Source organism: Chiloscyllium plagiosum, unplaced genomic scaffold (genome assembly GCF_037043375.1).
Source record: "Chiloscyllium plagiosum isolate Xiang-an unplaced genomic scaffold, Cpla_swu_hap1 HiC_scaffold_22, whole genome shotgun sequence".
NCBI lineage: Eukaryota > Metazoa > Chordata > Chondrichthyes > Orectolobiformes > Hemiscylliidae > Chiloscyllium > Chiloscyllium plagiosum.
Genome location: NW_028270160.1, coordinates 18,027,956 through 18,047,759, shown reverse-complemented (window position 1 = coordinate 18,047,759; position 19,804 = coordinate 18,027,956). Strand labels below are relative to the sequence as shown.

The following is a 19,804-nucleotide window of genomic DNA, read 5'->3' as shown; positions in this document are numbered from 1 at the left end:
GACAAGATGTTATGTTTGATAGTGTAAGACTCCTTTAATGCTGTAATGAAACATCAGCCTCGATTTTAATGCTCAGGCCTCTGGAGTGGGATTTGGATCATAATCTCCTGATTCACAGGTGAGAATGCTATCCACTAAGCCACAGCTGACATCCCATTCAATGGTCAATAACTGACTGTAGTCAGGTCACCTTGTATTGTCAGATAATTAATTTACTCACTGTAACTAAAAGGCCCCTTTAGTACCCTGCCAAAAATGTCTATATTGCAATTTTACAAGGAAGGCTAGCTTGGAGCCCCATTGGTATCTATTTCCCATTGGATAGCTATTGCACAACCAACTTTGAGGTTTCAACTAGTTGCTGCCAAGGAGAATTTCATTTGCTACAATTTGCTGCTCCTTTCTTCTCAAGGGATATTGTAAGTTTGATGGATATATTCTGAGTAGGCAGTGAATGTCATGCTGTAACTAAGTGAATGCTCCTGCTGTGTGACCTGTGACTGATCTCACCAAAGCTCAGCTGCACATGTGCAGTAACCAAGGAAACAGCCTCTTGAGGTATCAGGTCCTAATAAATTTAAAATGTATTTAATGTATTTTCCACTGATTAGTGAGCGGTCAGTGCTCTGCTGTGCCTGCATGATGGGTAGAGGCAATAGTCAGTTTACAGAATTAGCTTTATGTTTATGTGTGGCTGTGACCTCTCAGTTTAAACTGAGAAATCATATATGCTGCTTATTTACACTGGAGCTATATTCTTATTCTTTAGACTGTACCACTGAATTATGTGCAGTTTTGTAAAGTCAGAATTCATCTTGATTGGAATTACAGAATAATAACATAAGATTTTAAGACATAGAAGTATAAGTCAGTCATTCAGTCCATTGAGTCTTTTCCGCTATTTAATGAGTTTGTGGTTGATCTGATAATCATCAACTTCACTTTTCTGCCTTTTCTGCACAACCCTTGATTCCCTTACTGATTTAAAAAAAATCAATCTCAGCCTTGAATAAACTACTTAATGACCCAGCTTTGATAGCGCTCTGTGGTTAAGAATTCCATAGATTCACTACCTTCTGAGAGAAGAAATTCCTCTTCATCTCTGTCTTAAATGGGCCACTCTTCGCTCTGAGATTATAGACACTAGACGCTATGAGGAGGAGGAGGCTCTTCCACCATTTAATATAATCGAGACTGCTCCACCATTTAATATAATCATGGCTGATTATTGAGCTCAGTACTCTCATCCCATCCTTACCCCCTTCTTCCCCCCACCAATATCCCTTGATCCCTTTATCCTTAAGAGCTATATCTACCTCCTTCTTGAATCTAACCATCAGTCCCATTAGAATTTTATAGGTTCTATGAAATCCCCTTTATTCTTCTAAACTCCAGTGAATACAATCCTAACCAACACAATCTGTCCTGTTATGTCAGTCCTGCCATCCTAGGAATCAATTTGTTAAACCTTTGTTGCACTATCTCTGTCAAAAGAACATTCTTCCTCAGATAAGGGGATCAAAACTGCACACAGTATTTCCTGATGTAGCCTCACCAATGCCATGTATAATTGCAGCAAAACATATTTATTCCTTTTCTTGAATCCTCTTACTATAAAGGCCAGCATACTGTTCGCCTTCTTTACTGTCTACTGCACCTGTATGCTTACTTTCAGCAACTGGTGCACAAGGACACCCAGGTGTCATTGAATGTTCCCCTTCCTCAATGCCCACTGCTCCCAGACTCGACAATGAGGGGAAACAATCTTTCCACGTCTACTCGCTAAGTCCACTAAGAACCTCATTCTCTCTGAAATCCAATGAGTACAGGCCCAACCTTTTTAACCTTTCTGCATGACACTCCCTTCCTACCCTGGATCAGCCTGTTGAACCTTCTTTTGACTCCCTCCAAAGCCAATATATTTTTGCTTAGATAACACTCCTGCGATAAGCTATTTTGGACCATTGTGCCTGTGCCACTGTTTGAAAGGGCTATCTAATTATGTATAGTGCCTTGTCCTTTCCCCACAGCCCTGTGCATTTTTCCTCTTTTTAGTATTTATAAAATTATATCCAATTCTCATTTGAATGGTAGTGTTAACTCTCTTTCCACTTCCAAGCAGCACAGTCCAAAACAGAAGAAGTTGCTGTAGAAAAAGAAAATTCCTTAATGTCACCCTCATTCTTTTTTGAATATCCTCCTGCCAGGAAGAACAGTTTTTCCTTATTTAGTCTATCAAAATAATTAATTATTCCAACTTCTTCAGCCTTTTCAGAGATTGTAGCCCCTTGTCCCTGGTATCATCCATCAATTACTAGATCCAAGAGAAAATCTATCTTCTCTTAAACTTCAATGACTTTATCATTGTTGAATCCCCCACTATCAACAACCTGGGTGTGACCATAAATTGAACTGGACCAGCTGTATAACTAATGTAGCTAGCTACAAAAGCAAGTCAGTGGCTGGGAATTCCGTGACAACTGATACACCTCCTACCTCCCTAAAGCTTGTCCACCAATTATACAAGTCAGGAGTGAGATAGAATACTCTCCACATCCCTGGGAGAGTGCAGGACAAAGCAGCCAGTTTGAGAGATACCCTATCTATCATTCTAAACATTCTGTTCCTTCACACTGGTGCACAGTGGCAACAGTTTGTACAATCTGTAAGATCCGCTGTGACAACTCGTGAATGTTCCTTTAACAGCACCTTCTAAACATGTGATTTCTACGAAGACAGGGGCAGCAGATTGCATGAGAGCTGTGAGTTCCCCTCCAAATCATACATCTTCCTGAAATGGAACTACATCACCGTACCTTCTTTATCGTTAGTTCAGAAACCTAGAACTCCTTACCTTAATAGCACTGTGGCTGTTCCTACATCAGACAAATTGCATCGCTTCAATAATGCTGCTCACAACGACCTTCTCAAGGATAATTAGGGCTGTGCAATTAATGTTAACCCAGCCAGTGAAGCCCGTGTCCCTAAAAAACAAAATTAAAAACCCCTTGAAGCATCTTGGATCATTCTGTTGCTTTCAAGGTGCTTTATAAATGCATGTCATTGGTGTTGTTGTGGTTCATACTAAGAGAAGGGTGACACTTAAAGGTAGCAACCCCTCCTTCAGATAATCAAAGTTGTTCCTTTTGCTCCTGTAGTAGCACTGGTGCAATGATTATTTGAATGCATCTGAAAAATCTGAAAGCTGTGTCAGCATTTCCCTGGAGTGCTAGTGCAATGATAAAATGAGTAAAATACTGCATACTCAGAGACAGGTGGGGTTAGTTGCAGGGGGAGGTGGAAGATAAATGAAGGGGGGGAAAAGACTGACTGCTCCCTGGAGGACACTGCTTTTGCAGCATTGCGGCAAGGTCAGAGGCTACTTAACTCATTTCATCACAGAAGAAAGGTGGGAGGAGGCTGTGTTTTGTATAGCTTCTTATCTTGTGTGATTAAAGCTCTTTCAGACAATGTTTGAATATATTTATACATAGGATATTATTTAGAAGCTTATTGATGCAAACGTAAAGCCTGGAACCTGTCAGCAATCCCATCCTCACAATAAAATAATTATTGCAGGATATACTGGGGAAAGATCCTGTGTTCTAGGTCACTATTATAGGCAAAAAAACTGTTTCACTCCACCATCTCAAAAGAACACTGGCTAATAGCAATTCTGACCTTTTTCAAATCTCCATTTATACCATTCATTAATTGGAGGCCAGACCTTCAGCCATCTGGACCCTAAACTGTGGAATTTTCTCCCTAAAGTGCTCGACTTTTCCCTTCATTTTGTAAGGCCTACCTCTTTAACTAAGCTCCTAATCACCTGTCATAATATCTCCTTAAATGGCTTAAGTGTTGGACTTTGTATGATTTATGTGCCTGTGAAGCACCTTGGAGCTTTACTAGAAATGCAGGTTGTTATTATATAGTTGTTAACCTGAATGCCTGTTGAGGAGAGGCATCCAGGAGCATTGAATGTAAAAAGAACAGACAGCGAGAGCTTCATTTTAAAATGGAACGTTACTTTCCATTTACAAGTTTGTCACAAGCATTTCTTATTCTGATGTTGAAACATTACCGTGATTCATTTAGCCTGTAGTTTTCACCTGTTTCTCACACTTCTCACATTGTCAGCAAGGGGCTCCTCTAGAATCTCAAGGTATGATGGCTGTGGGAGAAAAGGAGGAAATAAGAAGGCACATTTACATCATCATCATTTCCCCTCAAAGCTACATATAGTTAAAGTCAATTTTCAAATGTTTGCTGCCTATCAGTAGAGTTTAGACAGTGCCATTTACCACTAACTATTCTCTGGTATAGACAAAACATTGTATATGGTCCAGTGAAGATCACCTCCACCCCTGTTTTTTTCTATCAGGATTCTTCCTACAAGAGACATCATGTTTCTATAATATGCAAGCCATGGCAACATATCAATAGGTAAATAATAATCTGCCCCCAGCGGTGGCCAAACTTAGCCGATTTACTTCCATTTACTCCTTTCACTCCCTGGCCAGTGTCAAATTGTTCATGGTTATGACATGTTACTTGATTGCAAGCTAAGCTACTGATTCCTTCTCCATCACAAAGGCCACCTACGTTTAGTATTGTAATAAATCATTTCAACTGTACTTCAGCCCTTGGCAGACTCATTTATTTGTGTGATTTCCTGACCAACCTCACTTTATACAAAACTCTGCTCCCCATATCCTATGTGCAACCAAGTGTCATCACTCATTGCGCTGAGCTTGTTGACTTAGATAGATATAAGCTCCCCAGTGCCTCAAATTTAAATACTCTTCCTCATTTAAACCTTTCATTGCTTTGTCCTTTCTTACCTTTATGATTTTTAACAGTTTTGTAACCCTCATCTCTACATTCCTTCAATTCTGGCTTGTTTTACAACCTCAAATCATTAGCTCAAAATTGGCACCCATGTCTTCAGCCATCTAAGCTCTAAACTTGTTTCCCTAAACTTTTCCATCTCTCTATCTTCCTATTCAGCTTGGAGATTCCCCTCAAAAGCCATCTATCTTTACAAAGTGTTTGGTCACTTTTTCTAATACTCTCACCCTTTACTTGGATCCGTTGATTTTAATCAAGTCTTTGCTTAAGATAATTATTCCACAATTATATAAATGCATGTTGACTTTCTGTGTGCTGTTCTGTGCCAGTATGCTAACGAAATTGAATTCATGTTCTCGTTTGCCCCTAGATGCTTCTGACAGTCACTTTCTGTCTCACTTACATCTGTGAGTCTCTCATGCATGCTTTCACACTAATACATACTCAGCTCCTGTCTTTTCATATGCCCACACACAGGTTTCCGAGAAAAGGAATTTATGTTAGCGAATATTTGGATATAGGATTTTATAACAGCTTTATATATAGTATTCAGATAGTGGAATTACATTGGCTGTACAGAAATGAGAATCGAACCTTCCATAAATTATACCAGCCCTGGAGACAGAAGAAGCTTAGTCTCAACACATGACTGATTTCTTTTATGGCTTGTGGATTTATGTGTAGTTACACAGACAGAGCTGTTTTCATCAATATTTAATTTTCCACCTTAGAAAATACTGCAAGTATTTTGCTCAAATGAGTCATGACTGGAGCAGGAAAACTGAGATCTTGTCAGACTCCTTGTCTGACCAAGGGCAGCATCTCCAGACCTCATAACAAACTTTGTCCCTTTTACATTGCTGTTACCCCTGTCCCTGGCAACTGTTTCATGTTAAACCAGACTTAAAGAAATGAATTGTCAGCTTGAATAAAAATACATAACCTGATATCCATTTCAGAGACATGTTTGCAAGGTTATCAAGATTGGGAGCCTGAATATTCGTAAATATTGCATTCTGTAAGGACGAGGAGCTAGTGTTGGAATGGCTCTGTTAATTAAGGATGATATTAGTTCAGAAAAGCAAGATGTAAAATTAGTTGGGGTAAAGATAGCAAATATCAAAAATAAGAAGTCACTTGTGGGAGTAGCTTACAGGCCTCCAAAAAGTAGCGACATTCAGTGAGAGTACACTGGTAGAAATAATGCAGAGATCTTCCAGTTTCTACTTAGTCAGAGAATTGATGAACTCCCAAAGATGAACAGCAGAACCACTTGGAAGTTCCTGCAGGAATTGCTCATAGTTGCCCAGAAGTTTAAGCAGCTGATAGGCAAATCCCTGTTGACTTTGTGCTAATGTCTCACAATCATTTACAATAATTTGTTTTTAAAAGTCCAGGACTTGTTTCACAGTACTTGGTTGAAAACAATCCTTTTCCTATTTTAGTCCACAGATCAAAATAAAGTAAAATAACAAAATATGATCTTTGTAGTATTGGATTCATGTCTCAATGAGTGTCACTCTGTGTGTAACCTAGACCCCAGTTTAACTCATTGTCTGTGTTAGGACCCTTACACTGGAAAGATTCAGTGTATGTGTTTGGGACCATCGCTACAGTATGTTTATGTGCGACCTATACCCTAGTGGGGTACCCTGTGTATGGTGGAACTGTACCCAACTGAGAATCAGTGTGTATGGACCTGTATCCTAGTGAGAGTCAGTATGTAAAAACTGAAAGAATGGCAGATGCTGTAAATCAGAAACAAAAACAGAAGTTGCTGGAAAAGCTCAGCAGGTCTGGCAACATATGTGAAGAGAAATCAGAGTTAACGTTTCGTGTCTGGTGACCCCTCCTCAGAAGTCAGTCAGTATGTGTATGACCTGTACCCTCAGTGCGAATCAGTGCGTGTGTGGGACCCGTACTCCATTGATAGTCAGTATATGTAGGACAAAGTGAGGGCTGGAGATCAGAGCTGAAAATGTGTTGCTGGAAAAGCGCAGCAGGTCAGGCAGCTTCCAAGGAACAGGAGAATCGACATTTCGGGCATAAGCCCTTCTTCAGGTTCCTGAAGAAGGGCTTGTGCCCGAAACGTCGATTCTCCTGTTCCTTGGATGCTGCCTGACCTGCTGCGCTTTTCCAGCAGTATATGTAGGACTCCCACCCAGTGAGAGTCAGTGTGTGTGTGTGTGGAACCTGTACCCCAGTGACCGTGAGTGCCCAAGATTTCTGTATTCCAGGATGGTGTTAATCTTCAGTGTGAACAGAAACTAGCTTTCTGATAAATGTGTTGCCATGGAACAAAAAATGCCAAAAAGCATATGTTTGGTTTTGAAGTGGCAAGTTCTCAATATGGGCTTGCATTAGGAGAAAATTGATCAGTGATCAACGTACTCAACTGTCGTGGAGTCCACGGCTGAGTTCAGACAAACCTGACAATGTGAAATAAAAGCCACCTGCTCATTGAGTGCTTCACTGCCAACTCCTGCTGTTAGCAACATCCAGCTGGATTCAAAACCTTTCTGATCTTGTCACAAAGCCAAGGTGGATGTGGTATTTTACATGGCTAAACTTATGCCAGGCCCATGTAGTGTATTTGTACCGTTGAAGCTATTGAACTATAAAGGAAATATTGTTGGTTTTTGCAATGGAAGTAAACACAGCTTAACCTAATATTGGTCATGTTTTTATCTGAGGCAAACATGCCCACACTGGGTTAGTATGTTATACCCTGACAAAACATGCTGGAACCTAGATTTTCATTTGCTATGGAAACTTCCACTCAAGTGGTACATTTACTCAATTTTGTTCTTTGGCCCTTAGTCTGCTCCCTGCTTAAACCTTGCACTGTCTCTGGATGTTTTCACTGTAATCAGTGATAACACAAGCCCTCACCATTTTCTGATTTCATGCCACATATTATACCCATATTCACAGTCACCTTATTGATCAATTCAGTGTCAGGGCGCAATTACATGAATCAATAATAAGTCCTGTTTTCCATCTGAGGCTTTATTTTGTTAAAATCTCATTAAGGAAAGATTCCTTCTGGAAAAAAATTGTACCCTAGAGAATAAACAGACAGGGAACTGGCAGCAGCAGAAGAGTCACTCAGTGCCAGTAGTGACAGTTCAGTTTAGATCACACCATAATCGCTGCTGACTTGCATCAGGAAAGGCTGATAGACCAGGCAGCTGCTAAACAATGCTGAGCTTTGCGTTATTTTTCTCTCATATTGACACTCCTAACTTCTGTCTCCTTTTCCAAAATTTCCTAAATACTGGAGATTCCCAATAGATTGAAAAATATATTCAAGAAAGAAAGGAGGAAGAAAGCTGAAGAATATAGGTCAGTTTGGTTTAATATCAGTCTGAGGGAAATTGTTGGAATCTGGTATTAAAGAGACAATCGTGAGGCATTTAAGAAATCAGTAGCGTCAACAAAGTTTTGTGAAGGGAACTCGTGCTTGACTAATTTATTTGAGGAAGTAACAAACCATACGGACAAAGTGGAACCTGGGGACATGATGTAATTAGATTTCCTGAAGCTCTTTGATAATGTGCCACATAAAAGGTTACTGCACAGCATAAAAGCTTGTGGCATATATTTTGGTATGGATTTGATAGCTAGCAGTAAACAGAAATTTAAGAAGAATTCACCATTTAGGTTTGCAAGATACAATGAGGAGGGTGCCACGGGGATCAATACTGAGACCGCATCTATTTACAATTTATATCAATGGCTTGGATGAAGGGATCAAATATGGGATTGCTAAATTTGCTGATGGCATAAAGATAGGTAGGAAGATAGAATGTCAAGAAGACATAAGGAAGCTGAAAAGAGATACAGATAGGTAAGTATGCAAAAATTTGGCAATTGGAATGTAATGTGGGAAAATGTGAAATTCTCCATTTTGGCAGGAAGAATAGGAAAGCAGTATCTTATTTAAGTGGAGAGAGATTGAAGAACTCTGACTAATCTGATTGTCTCGATAGATGTATCACAAAAGGTTAATATGCAGGTAAAGCAAGTGATTAGATGAGTGAAAGGCAACCTCATTGAAACATATAAGATTATTAGTAGACATGACAAGTTGATGCTGAAAGGCTACTTCCCCTTGTTAGAAAGTCTAGAACCGGAGGGCATAATCTCAAAGTAAAACATCATTTGTTTAATACAGAGCTGAGAAGAATTGTTTTCTTTGAGGAGAGGGAATCCGTGGAATTCATTAGAGCAGAGGGCTGTAGAGGCTAAGTAGTTAAATATATTCAGGGCTGAGGTATACAGTTTTTTTTAATGTGTGCGAATCGAGAATTGGGGAAAGGCAGAAAAGCGAAGTTGAGGATTAGCCATGATTTCATTGAACGGTGGAACAGACTCAATGGGCCGAATGACCTATTTCTGCTCCTATATCTTACCTTCTTTCCTCTACTTCTCTTCCTCACTCTATGTGTGTGTGTGTGTGTCTCTCTCTGTCTCTCTGACTGATTATTTTTCTTGATCTTTGGCTATTTAAATGTGCAAACTGGGTATTCCACTGAACATTTGGTGGTGTTGTGACATGGAATTAAAACAGCTTTAAGGAAATGTTCAGATTCTTTCCCCATTCCTGTAATCCATTTACTTCTCAAGACAGTAACTGAGAGATAATTTTCAGGCTCTGAATACACAACTCAGAGAGAGAAAAGATCAGAGGCCCTAGGGGCTAACAATGCAAGCTATGAAGCAATGTAAACTTATTTTCTTATTTAGCCAGGAGATTCGGTAAACTAATGTCACTATCTGATTTGAAAAACTTTACTGAATACTTTTAGATCATATTTGATATTTGCAATCCTGCAAAAGTTACATCTTGCAGTACGGTGTTGATCTGCTAAAACATGTATCTGACAGATACACAAACACATCTTATATGAACAAAACAATGAGTAAACCTCACAGGAGCTTTGTATTGTGTAGAATGGAGTGCCCGCCTCATAGAGACACAACTCATTTGAGACAGGTTGGGCATTATTTAGCAAGGACAAAGCTTAGGAATCTCCATGCGAATGTACAAAAACAGAAGTTTAACCCTCTGAAAATATACAGCTTAGAATCAGTTTGCTGATGAACACATCAAAGTGGTCTGGCTATAATTCCCAGACTTGCTTATCTCTAAGGACTGCTTGAATTCTGTTGCCCCTTGTACTCCTTTGCTATCTCTATCAAATTGTATTACTCCTGTTATATTTTCTCTAATTATATGTGAAAGATACAAAAGATAGTTGGTTTGACCTGCTAGAAGATTAAAATTTTACTGCTACTTCTGCTGTTAGCACTCTTTCGCTAATGGGGAAGCTGGGACCTGTACAAGAAGGACGGGTTGCACCTGAACTGGAGGGGCACCCATATCCTGAGTTTTGCTCGAGCTCTTAGGGAGGGATTAAACTAGATTGGCAGCGGGATGGGAACCTGAGCAACAGGTCAGAGGATGGAGTAGGTAGTGAACAGCCAGATACAACATGCAGAGAGTCTGTGAGGAGGAATAGGCATTTGATAGGGCAAAGGTGCAGTTAGTGTGATGGGTTGGAGTGTTTTTTTAATGCAAGGAGTATTAGGAATAACAGTGGCGAACTCAGAGCTTAGATCAGTACTTGGAATTATGATGTTGTGGCCATTGTAGAGACTTGGATATCACAGGGGCAGAAATTGTTGCTGGATGTTCCAGGGTTTAGATGTTTCAACAGGAATAGGGGAGGAGGTAAAAGAGGTGGAAGAGTGGCATTGCTAATCAGGGATAGTCTCACAGCTGCACAAAGGAAGGTTGTTGAGGAGGGTTTGTCGACAGAGTCAGTCTGGGTGGAAGTCAGAAACAGGAAAGTTGCAGTCACTTTATTGGGAGTTTTCTACACAATCCTCCTCTAATAGCAACACAGATATGGAGGAGAATATTTGGAGGCAGATTTTGAAAAGGTGCACAAGGAACAGGATTGTTGTCATGGGTGACTTTAACTTCCCTAACATTGATTGAAACCTTCTTACTTCAAATAGTTTAGATGGAGCAGTTTTTGTCATGTGTGTCCAGGAAGGATTCCTGACTCAATATGCAGATAGGCCGACTAAAGGTGAGGCCATATTGGATTTGGTGCTCGGCAGCGAATCATGTCAGGTGTCAGAGCTCAGTGGGAGAACATTTCAGTGATAGTGATCACAACTCCTTGACCTTTACTATACTTGTGGAGAGGGATAGGAGCAGAAAGTATGGGAAAGTATTTAATTGGGGGAGGTGAAATTACAGTGCTATTAAGCAGGAACTGTGGTGCCTAAAGTAGGAGCAGATGTTCTCAGAGAATTGCTTGACAGAAATGTGGAGGTTGTTAGGAAGCATTTGCTGATAATGCTGGACAGGTTGTCCCACTGAGGCAAGGAAGCGATGGTAGGTTGAAGAGGGATGTGGAACATCTAGTCAAGAGGAAGAAGGAAGTTTACTTAACGTTGAGGAGGTAAGGGTGAGACAGAGCTTTAGAGGGTTACAAGGTAGCCAGGAAAGAGCTGAAGAATGAACTTAAGAGAGCTGGAAGGTGCCTTAAAAAGCTTAAGCGGGTTGGATTAAGGAAAATCCGAAGGCATTCTACACTTATGTGTGGAACAAGAGGATGTTGTGGTTGTGTTCGCCGAGCTGGGAATTGGTGTTGCAGACATTTCGTCCCCTGTCTAGGTGACATCCTCAGTGCTTGGGAGCCTCCTGTGAAGCGCATCTGTGGTCTTTCCTCCGGATTTGTAGTGGTTTGAATCTGCCACTTCCGGTTGTCAGTTCCAGCTGTCCGCTGCAGTGGTCGGTATATTGGGTCCAGGTCGATGTGCTTATACCGACCACTGCAGCGGACAGCTGGAACTGACAACCAGAAGCGGCAGATTCAAACCACTACAAATGCCGGAGGAAAGAGCACAGAAGCGCTTCTCAGGAGGCTCCCAAGCACTGAGGATGTCACCTAGACAGGGGACGAAATGTCTGCAACACCAATTCCCAGCTCGGCGAACACAACCACAACAACTAGCACCCGAGCTACAAATCTTCTCACAAACTTTGAACAAGAGGATGGCCAGAGTGAGAGTAGGGCCAATCAGGGATAGTAGAGGGAACTTGCTCCTGGAGTCAGAAGAAGTAGGGGAGGTCCTCTATAAATATTTTGTTTCAGTATTCACTACTGAGAGGGACCTTGACATTTCGAGGATAGCATGAAACAGACTGATATGCTAGAATAGATTGATGTTAGGAAGGAGGATGTGCTGAAAAGTTTGAAAATCATAAGGATAGATAAATCCCCTGGGCCAGACAGGATATACCCTAGGTTACTACAGAAAGCGAGGGAAGAAATTGCTGCGCTTTTCTTTGTAAATATATTTATTAGCAATTTTTTTTAACTTTACAAACATATAAAATTATTGAAAAATACAATCAATAACAAATATCAGTATAATAAAAAGGAAAAAAACACTGTCTACTGACTACTAACCTACCCTATAATACAAAACAAACCCTAACACTGTGCAAAGTGACACCAAAAGAAGAAAGAAAAGCAAAAAAAAACATAAAATAAAGAACATCTATGCTTGGCGCAAAACTCCCAAACAAAGGAACTGGAGCATTGTATATATACCTGTATTAACTCAGGAGACCCCTCCAGGGCCCAGAGCTTGACAAATCTAACCATCCTGTTTAAACAAACGCCCTAGTTAAGATAACTGACAAATCTATATCCAAAAAACTCCATAGGGCTGCCATGTCTTATAAAAATGGTCTGTTGTGTGGTGCACCATGTTTGTAAAAAAGTCCAAGGGAATGTGCTCCATAATTAATTTCTGCCCTCCCAGCAAGGCTGCTGGGTTCTCAGGCACCCAATTCATCAGAATATTCTTCTGTGCACAGTATGCAAGATTGTTAAATAGTTTCTTCCCATGCCCGTCTAAAGATGGTAAGTTTGGTAGATCTGAGAGGAAAGATATCGGGTCTACTTTGACTTCAGTCCTCAATACCCTCCCAATCTCTCCTGCCACAGCGTTCCAATAAACACGAAGCCTGTGGTATGTCCAGAAGCAATAGGTAAGAGTACCTTCTCTTAGTTTACATTTGGGGCACACTGAAGATGCCCCTTTTTTAAACTTCGCCAGACGATTTGGTGCCAGATGAGCCCTGTGCAGAAATTTAACTGTGTAGCGCATGTCCTATTGCAGATTAAGGCCTTTTGAATATTCTCCCATATGTTCTCTCATGTTTCAGAAGAGATCTCCACTCCTAGCTTTAGCTCCCAGACCTCACATAACCGGTTAATATCCTACCAGGCCCTGCCACCCAGCAGGCAATAGAGGGCACTAACCAAAAGGGTGCTTTTGGAACGCAGCAATAACCTCTCTGTATCGGGCTTATAGGGCTTAGTGAGAAGCATAGTCTTCTTTTGGATGAAATCCCCAACCTGAAAAAAAACGGAAAAGATCTCTGCTAGGCAGCCCGTATTTGCGGCTCAGTTGCTCAAAAGACATCATAACCTCCCCCTCAAACAAGTCTCCCAAACTAGAAACTCCTCTCGCTGCCCATAGTTTGAACCCTGAGTCCATCATCCCTGGTCGGAACCCTGGCATGCCAACTATTGGTGTAAGTGGTGAAGTCTTGGATAAACAACCCTCACTCTGACACATCGCCCTCCATGCCTTGACTGTACTAATGACAATGGGGTTTCGGCAATGGTCCATAACTGTCCTCATCTTATCCATGAACAACAGGTTAATAAGAGGGCATTTTGCCAGGGAGGCCTCAATATCCAGCCATATTGAGTTTGGATCGTTACCTACCCAATCACAGACAAAGGACAGCAGGGAACTCAATTGACACTTCCGGATGTCTGGGAAATCAACTCCTCCCCCTCCTTGAGGCAACTGCAATTTAGTAAGTTTGATGAGGGGCCGCTCACGATGCCAGACAAAGGAACCAAACCACCGATAAGCTTCACAGCATTGACCTGGGAAACATTATAGGGAGCATACGTATGGGATAAAGCAAACGAGGAAGAACATTCGTCTAAATAAGAGATATTCGGCCCAGTCATGAAATTGGAAGAACCTCCCATCCCTGGAGATCTTGCCTAATATTGTTGAGCAAGTGAGCAAAGTTAGTCCGAAATAACAGATCAAACTTGGGGGTAAAATGCCTAGGTATCGGAACCCTGCCTGTGACCACTTCAAAGGGAACTTAGGGCCACCTTCAACTTCTGGCACATCCTTAAGGTTCCCCAAAGGCATAGCCTCCGATTTAGCAAAGTTAATCTTATATCCTGAAATAGCCCCAAATGATACATTGTATCAAATGGGGTACGGAGGCAAAAACAAAAGGACGTCATCGCATACAATGTAATCTTGTGTGCCCGCGATCCCACTTCTGAGCGGCTATGTGGACATTCTGACCAATGGCCTCTGCCAGCGGCTCTATTACCAACATAAACAATAACAGTGAGAGGGGGCAGCCTTGCCAACTACCCCTACCAATCCTAAAATTCCCAGACTTCACCCCGTTGGTGATGACCACGGCCAGAGGGTGGTGATATAAAACCACCACCCACCTAGCAAAGACTCCACCAAACCCAAACTGTTCTAGGACATAAAAAAGATACGGCCATTCCAGCCGGTCAAATGCTTTCTCTGTATCTAAGGAAATCACCAACCCCTGAATCGATCGTTGCTGACAAATTTGGACCTTATTCAGTAACCTTCTAATATTATTAGAGGACCTAAGGCCCCTTATAAAGCCTGTCTGGCCCTCTTTAATAATATGGAGCAACACCTTTTCCAATCTCAGTATCAGGATCTTGGACAGAATCTTGAAATCTGAATTTAATAGAGAAATGGGCCTGTATGAGGAACAGTCCTCAGGAATCTTCCCCTTCTTAAGAATTTAGGAAATATTAGCTTCTCTCAAAGATGGTGGTAGGCATTCATGCATATGGGAGTGATTGTACATCTCCAACATCGGCTCTGACAGAATCCCTATAAACTCCTTATAAAACTCACCCGGGAGAGCATCTTGGCCAGGCGCTTTCTCACTCTGAAGCTGCCTAGCTGCCTCCTGTATTTCCTGAACTGTCAAGGGGGCATTAAGGAGAGAGGCCTGTTCCAAGGTTACCCCTGGGAGGTCCAAGTTCTTTAAAAAGATCTCCATTTTAGCCCTCTTGTCCTCGCAACATTCAGACCGATACAATTCGGAGTAAAAGCTCCGAAAAGCCTCATTAATCTTTTTAGCATCATATGTAAGGACCCCGTCGCTGTCTCTGATTGCAGTAATGGATTGGGGAGCACACTTTCTCCTAGTCAGGTACGCTAAATACTTCCCTGGCCTATCCCCATATTTGAACAGCCTTTGTCTAGCAAAAGCAAGTTCTTTCTTTGCGTTTTGTGTCAGTATTGAATTCAAGGCAGCCCAGAGATCCATGATCCGCTGTAGCTTAGTCACCAAAGGCCGCACAAAATGTGCCGCCTCCGCGGCTTTCAACCGCGCCTCAAGTAGACGCTGCTGTTCCTCCTTTTGTCATTTCTGGCTAGCCGAATAGGAAATAGCCAATCCCCTAGCAAAGACCTTAGCAGTCTCCCATAGCATAGATGGACTACTAGCCATGCCTGAGTTGATAGTCGAGAATTCCTGAAATTCCTTCAAAACGTATTCCACAAATTTGGAATCCTGAAGGAGAAGAGGGTCCAAATGCCTGTGCCACAAACCTAGCCCTTCATTATTGGCCTTAACCTCCAAATATACTGCCACATGATCAGAGATAGCTATATTCCCAGTTTTACAACCCATAATCGAATCCAGAAGGGCCGAGGGAGCCAGAAAGAGGTCAATCCTCGTGTGACATTTATGTGGGTTTGAAAAAAAGGTGAAGTCCCTGCTGGTAGGGTGAAGACATCTCCAAATATCCACCAACCCAACTCCTCGCATAAGTCAACCACCTGCTTGGCCTGCGAAGAAATATTTGGGGGCCCACAAGGCATCCTGTCCACTCTCAGATCCAAAAGACAATTAAAATCCCCCCTATAATAATGTGCCATGTTCCAAAAGCACTCAACTTAGAGAAAACACTAATCAAAAAGTTGAGGGGATGCGCCGGAGGACAGTAGACATTTAAAATGCCATATTCCTCCCCATGTATCAGGGCTTTGCATATCACAAACCATCCCTGCTCATCTTTCACCTGCTCTAATAATGTAAACGGAAGATTTTTCTGGATAAGTACCACCACTCCCCTACTTTTAGTAGTAAAGGATGAAAAGAATACCTGGTCAAAACCACCCTGATGTAATTTCATCAAGATGGGTTTCCTGCAACAAAGTGACATCAACCCTTTCCCTCTTAAGACTAGAAAGCCCTTTTTCCTTTTAACAGGCGAATGGCTTCCCTTAATGTTCCATGTGCACCATTTAATAAGACACTTAGCCATACCCCTCGGAGGGAGAACCCTGCTTACAAAGCACCGAGCATAAGTAAATAAAGACTCTTGGGTCGAAGAACTATATATACAAAAACTACTCTATCATAACTATAAGCAACTATTACTACCAAAAAACTACAAAGAAAACCAACTATAAAACCTTGAATGGAAGCCTCTTCCTTCTGCCCATAGGGGGCATTCACCCTACCCATCCCCTTCTTCACAGCTCTTTCAAACCCGGACTGTGCCCCAGCCTTAGGCCAGAAAAAAAAACAAGGAGATGATCCTTAAATCAACAGAAAAAAGACAAAGTCAGGATGAGCACTCCACCCATCCCTGGCTTCATGTCACCCCTACTTGTGACTAAAAGAGAAACAGAACATACAAAAAAAAGGGGAGAGACAACAAAGAACATCCACAAAATTTCCCATCAGAAAATCCAGTTATTAAAAAAAAAGGAACAAGTTATTCCAAGGTCTTTTCCCCCCTTTCCAAAAAGGAAATTATTAGGGAGAAAGAAAGGAATTAAAAAAAGGAAGGGAAAACATGGGGAAAGATAGAAAAGAGAACAAGCATTAACCGTATTCTTCAGGCCAATCCATCTATTTTAAAATGTGTACAAAGTTTTTAGCTTTATCCACTGAGTCAAATGCATAAACTGAGTCCTCGTGGCTGAAATGGAGCACTGCGGGGTATCTCATGGAGTACTGGACGCCCAGGTTCCTCAGCCTCTTTTTAACTTCATCGAAGGACTTCCTCTTTCGGATTACAGCTGCAGAGAAATCCTGGAAAAACATGATTTTTGACCCCTTGTGCAGCAGTGCCCGTGGATCTTTTCCCAGTGATCTGGAAGCTTTGATGACTTTTTACCTGTCCTTATATGAGTGGAAGTGCACTAGGACCGAGCGGGGCAGCTGCACCCGCCCTGACCTGTGCACTGTAACCCAATAAGCACTTTCAATCTGCAGCTTGCTGGACTCGATGTGAAGGCCCAAAATCTTCGGCAGCCAGCTTTCAAAGAAGCTGACTGGCTGCTCACCTTCCTCAACTTCAGGGAGCCCGACAATTCGGAGATTTATCCTCCGACCTCCATTTTCGAGATCGTCGATATGGCCTCGCAAGGCCCGTGCCTCTCGCTCCACCCCTGGATCCGACTGGATGAGGACTCCATCACAGCTTCTGAGGCCTTAGTTCAACCCTCCACCTCCTCCAGCCTCTCCCCAAGGCCCTGGATCTCCTGCTCATGCTTTTGCAGTGTGGATGCAATAGGTTGGACCTGGGCCCGAATCTCCCCACGGATCTCCTCATTTGCAGCCCCAACTTTCAAAGTACGTCTCTCCATCGCTGCAGCCAATTCCTGTGAGTCTCTCAGGTCCCCAGGAGGTTCAGGAGAGGTTGCTGCTGCTGCTGCAGTCTCTGGTGTGGTAGGTGCTACAGGGGAGTGTTCTCCCTGCTGCTGCTTGCTCACTCTTTTTTCCCTTTGGCATCCTTCCCCCTCTCAAATATTAACAAATATGTGTTCTGTAAGGTTTTAAACTAATAATTCCACCACATAGGTTGGCCAGGTTTGGCAAAAAACACCAGTATGCCTTGGCTGTTAGACAGAGCTGTCCACAGCAGTTCTACAGAATCGCCGCCATCTTGCCGAGTCCGATTGCTGCGCCTTTAGCGATGATCTTTGCGTCCACACTGTCTAATGGAGTAGTGCTAGATGATTGGAGGATGACAAATGTTATTCCATTGTTAAGGAAAGGGAATGGGGCTAATCCTGGGAATTACAGACTAGTCAGTCTTTTGTCAGTGTGGGCAAAATATTGGAGAGGATTCTGAGAGGCAGGATTTATGATTACTTGAAAAACCATACTTTAATTAGAGATAGTCAGCATGGCTTTGTGAGGAGAAGGTCATGCTTCACAAACCTTATTTGATTCTTTTGAGGATGTGACAAAATACATTGATGAAGATAGAGCAGTGGATATGGTGTACATGGATTTTGGCAAGGCATTTGATAAGGTTTCCCATGGTAGGCTCATTCAGAAAGTCTAGATAGAAGACAGAGGGTGGTGGTAGATGGAAAGTATTCAGCCTGAAGCTCGGTGACTACTGCTATTCCACAGGGATCAATTTTGGGACCTCTGCTCTTTGTGACTTTTATAAATGACTTGGATGAGGAAGTGGAAGGGTGGGTTAGTAAGTTGATAAAGTGGAAGGTGGAGTTCAACCTGGAAAAATATGAAGTGATTCACTTTAGAAGGTCAAATTTGAATGCAGAATACAGGGTTAAAGACAGGATTCTTGGCAGTGTGGAGGATCAGAGGGATCTTGTGGTCCATGTCCACACATCCCTCAAAGTTGCCACCGAAGTTGATAGGCTTGTTAAGCAGTATATTGTGCGTTGGCTTTCTTTAGCAGGGGGGTTGAGTTTACGAGCTGCGAGGTTATGCTGTAACTCTGTAGAGCCCTGGTTAGACCACACTTGGAATATTGTGTTCAGTTCTGGTCACCTCATTATAGGAAGTATGGATAAGCTTTAGAAAGGGTGCAGAAGAGTCTTACCAGAATGCTGTCTGGACTGAAGGGCATGACTTATGAAGAAAGGTTGAAGCAGTGAGGGCACTTCTCATTGGAGCGAAGAAGGATGAGAGGTGACTTGATTGAGGTCTACAAGATGTTGAGAGGCATAAATAGAGTGGATAGCCAGAGACTTTTTCTAAGAGCAGAATGTCTATCACGAAGGGGCATAATTTTAAGGTAATTGGAGCAAAGTTTAAGGGAGATGTCAGAGGTAGGTTCTTTACGCAGGGTGGTGGGTGCGTGGAATGCACTGCCAGTGGTGGTAGTAGAGTCAGCTACATTAGGGACATTTAAGCGAATCTTGGATAGACTCATGGATGATAGTAAAATGAAGATTATGCAGGTTAGTCTGATCTTAGGGTAGGATAAAAGGCTGGCACGACATCAGGGGCCAAAGGGCTTGTACTGTGCTGTACTGTTCTATCTTCTATGAATTGTGAGCACTTTTTATTGTGAATAATTTCAAGGTCACAACTGATTGCTACAAAATAACTTTAGCCATTATTTTCATAGCTGCACGATGAGTTAGGCTGATTGTTTTATGGACTGAGATTTACACCTCTTGTTCTCACCTCGCTGTTCACCTAGTCTGACAACATCCTTTCATTAATAAGGCTGGAATCAATTACTTGTTGTAGTTTACTGAACTTGTTTGATCCTTCAAATTTTTACAAGCCACAATCTCCTTAATGCATTTGTGTTTGTCATTGCAAAAATTTTATCATCTTCAATGTTTGTTACAGATTTTCAAACTGTCCGCCCTTGAATATGCCCTGATCGAACTGTCTCTGCTTGTTATTTGTACAGGGCGTCCTGTTCACCTTGGAGTAGCCCTGTTCAAAAGTACCATTATGTTTCACTTAAATGCATTAGCAGGCATTTAATTCTGTTTTAGTTACTTCTTCGGCTATTTTGGGTCTTTCAAATAT

The 19,804-nt window shown here is 41.9% G+C and overlaps 1 protein-coding gene across 4 annotated transcripts in view; it reads left to right on the top strand.

Annotated features, from left to right (window-relative positions):
• Positions 1–19,804, top strand: part of pcgf6 (polycomb group ring finger 6) — an 86,523-nt gene that overhangs the window by 59,122 nt on the left and 7,597 nt on the right. The window contains exon 10 of one of the 4 annotated variants that reach the window (XM_087998822.1): positions 4,141–6,734. The exons of the other annotated variants lie outside the window; for them this stretch is intronic. Within the exon in view, the coding sequence (XP_087854948.1) occupies positions 4,141–4,245 (105 nt within the window). The 3' untranslated portion in view covers positions 4,246–6,734. Of the gene's footprint in view, positions 1–4,140; positions 6,735–19,804 lie in introns of those variants that run through there. 4 annotated transcript variants of the gene reach the window in all.